We start from the raw sequence: 317 nt of genomic DNA, 5'->3' as shown, positions 1-317 counted from the left end.
GGACAGAGAGGGATTAGACAGCACTGACCCGGGACAGAGCGGGATTAGACAGCACTGACCCGGGGACAGAGCGGGATTGGACAGCACTGACCCGGGACAGAGCGGGATTAGACAGCACTGACCCGGGACAGAGCGGGATTAGACAGCACTGACCCGGGACAGAGCGGGGATTAGACAGCACTGACCAGGGACAGAGGGGGATTAGACAGCACTGACCCGGGTCAGAGAGGGAGTAGACAGCACTTACCCGGGACAGAGCGGGATTAGACAGCACTGACCCGGGACAGAGAGGGATTAGACAGAACTGACCCGGGACA

At 60.3% G+C, this 317-nt stretch overlaps 1 protein-coding gene across 1 annotated transcript in view; it reads left to right on the top strand.

Moving 5' to 3' along the window:
• LOC140453915 (MAM domain-containing glycosylphosphatidylinositol anchor protein 1) overlaps nt 1-17 on the top strand; it is a gene marked incomplete at its 5' end in the record, with an annotated part of 218,563 nt that extends 218,546 nt beyond the window's left edge. Inside the window, one exon of the mRNA XM_072548772.1 lies at nt 7-17. Within this exon, the coding sequence (XP_072404873.1) occupies nt 7-17 (11 nt within the window). The remainder of the gene's footprint in view (nt 1-6) is intronic.
• Between the last annotated feature and the right edge of the window lie 300 nt (nt 18-317).

This window comes from Chiloscyllium punctatum, chromosome 3 (genome assembly GCF_047496795.1).
Source record: "Chiloscyllium punctatum isolate Juve2018m chromosome 3, sChiPun1.3, whole genome shotgun sequence".
Lineage (NCBI taxonomy): Eukaryota > Metazoa > Chordata > Chondrichthyes > Orectolobiformes > Hemiscylliidae > Chiloscyllium > Chiloscyllium punctatum.
The sequence above is the reverse complement of the archived record's forward strand: the minus strand, read 5'-3'. Positions and strand labels throughout refer to the sequence as shown.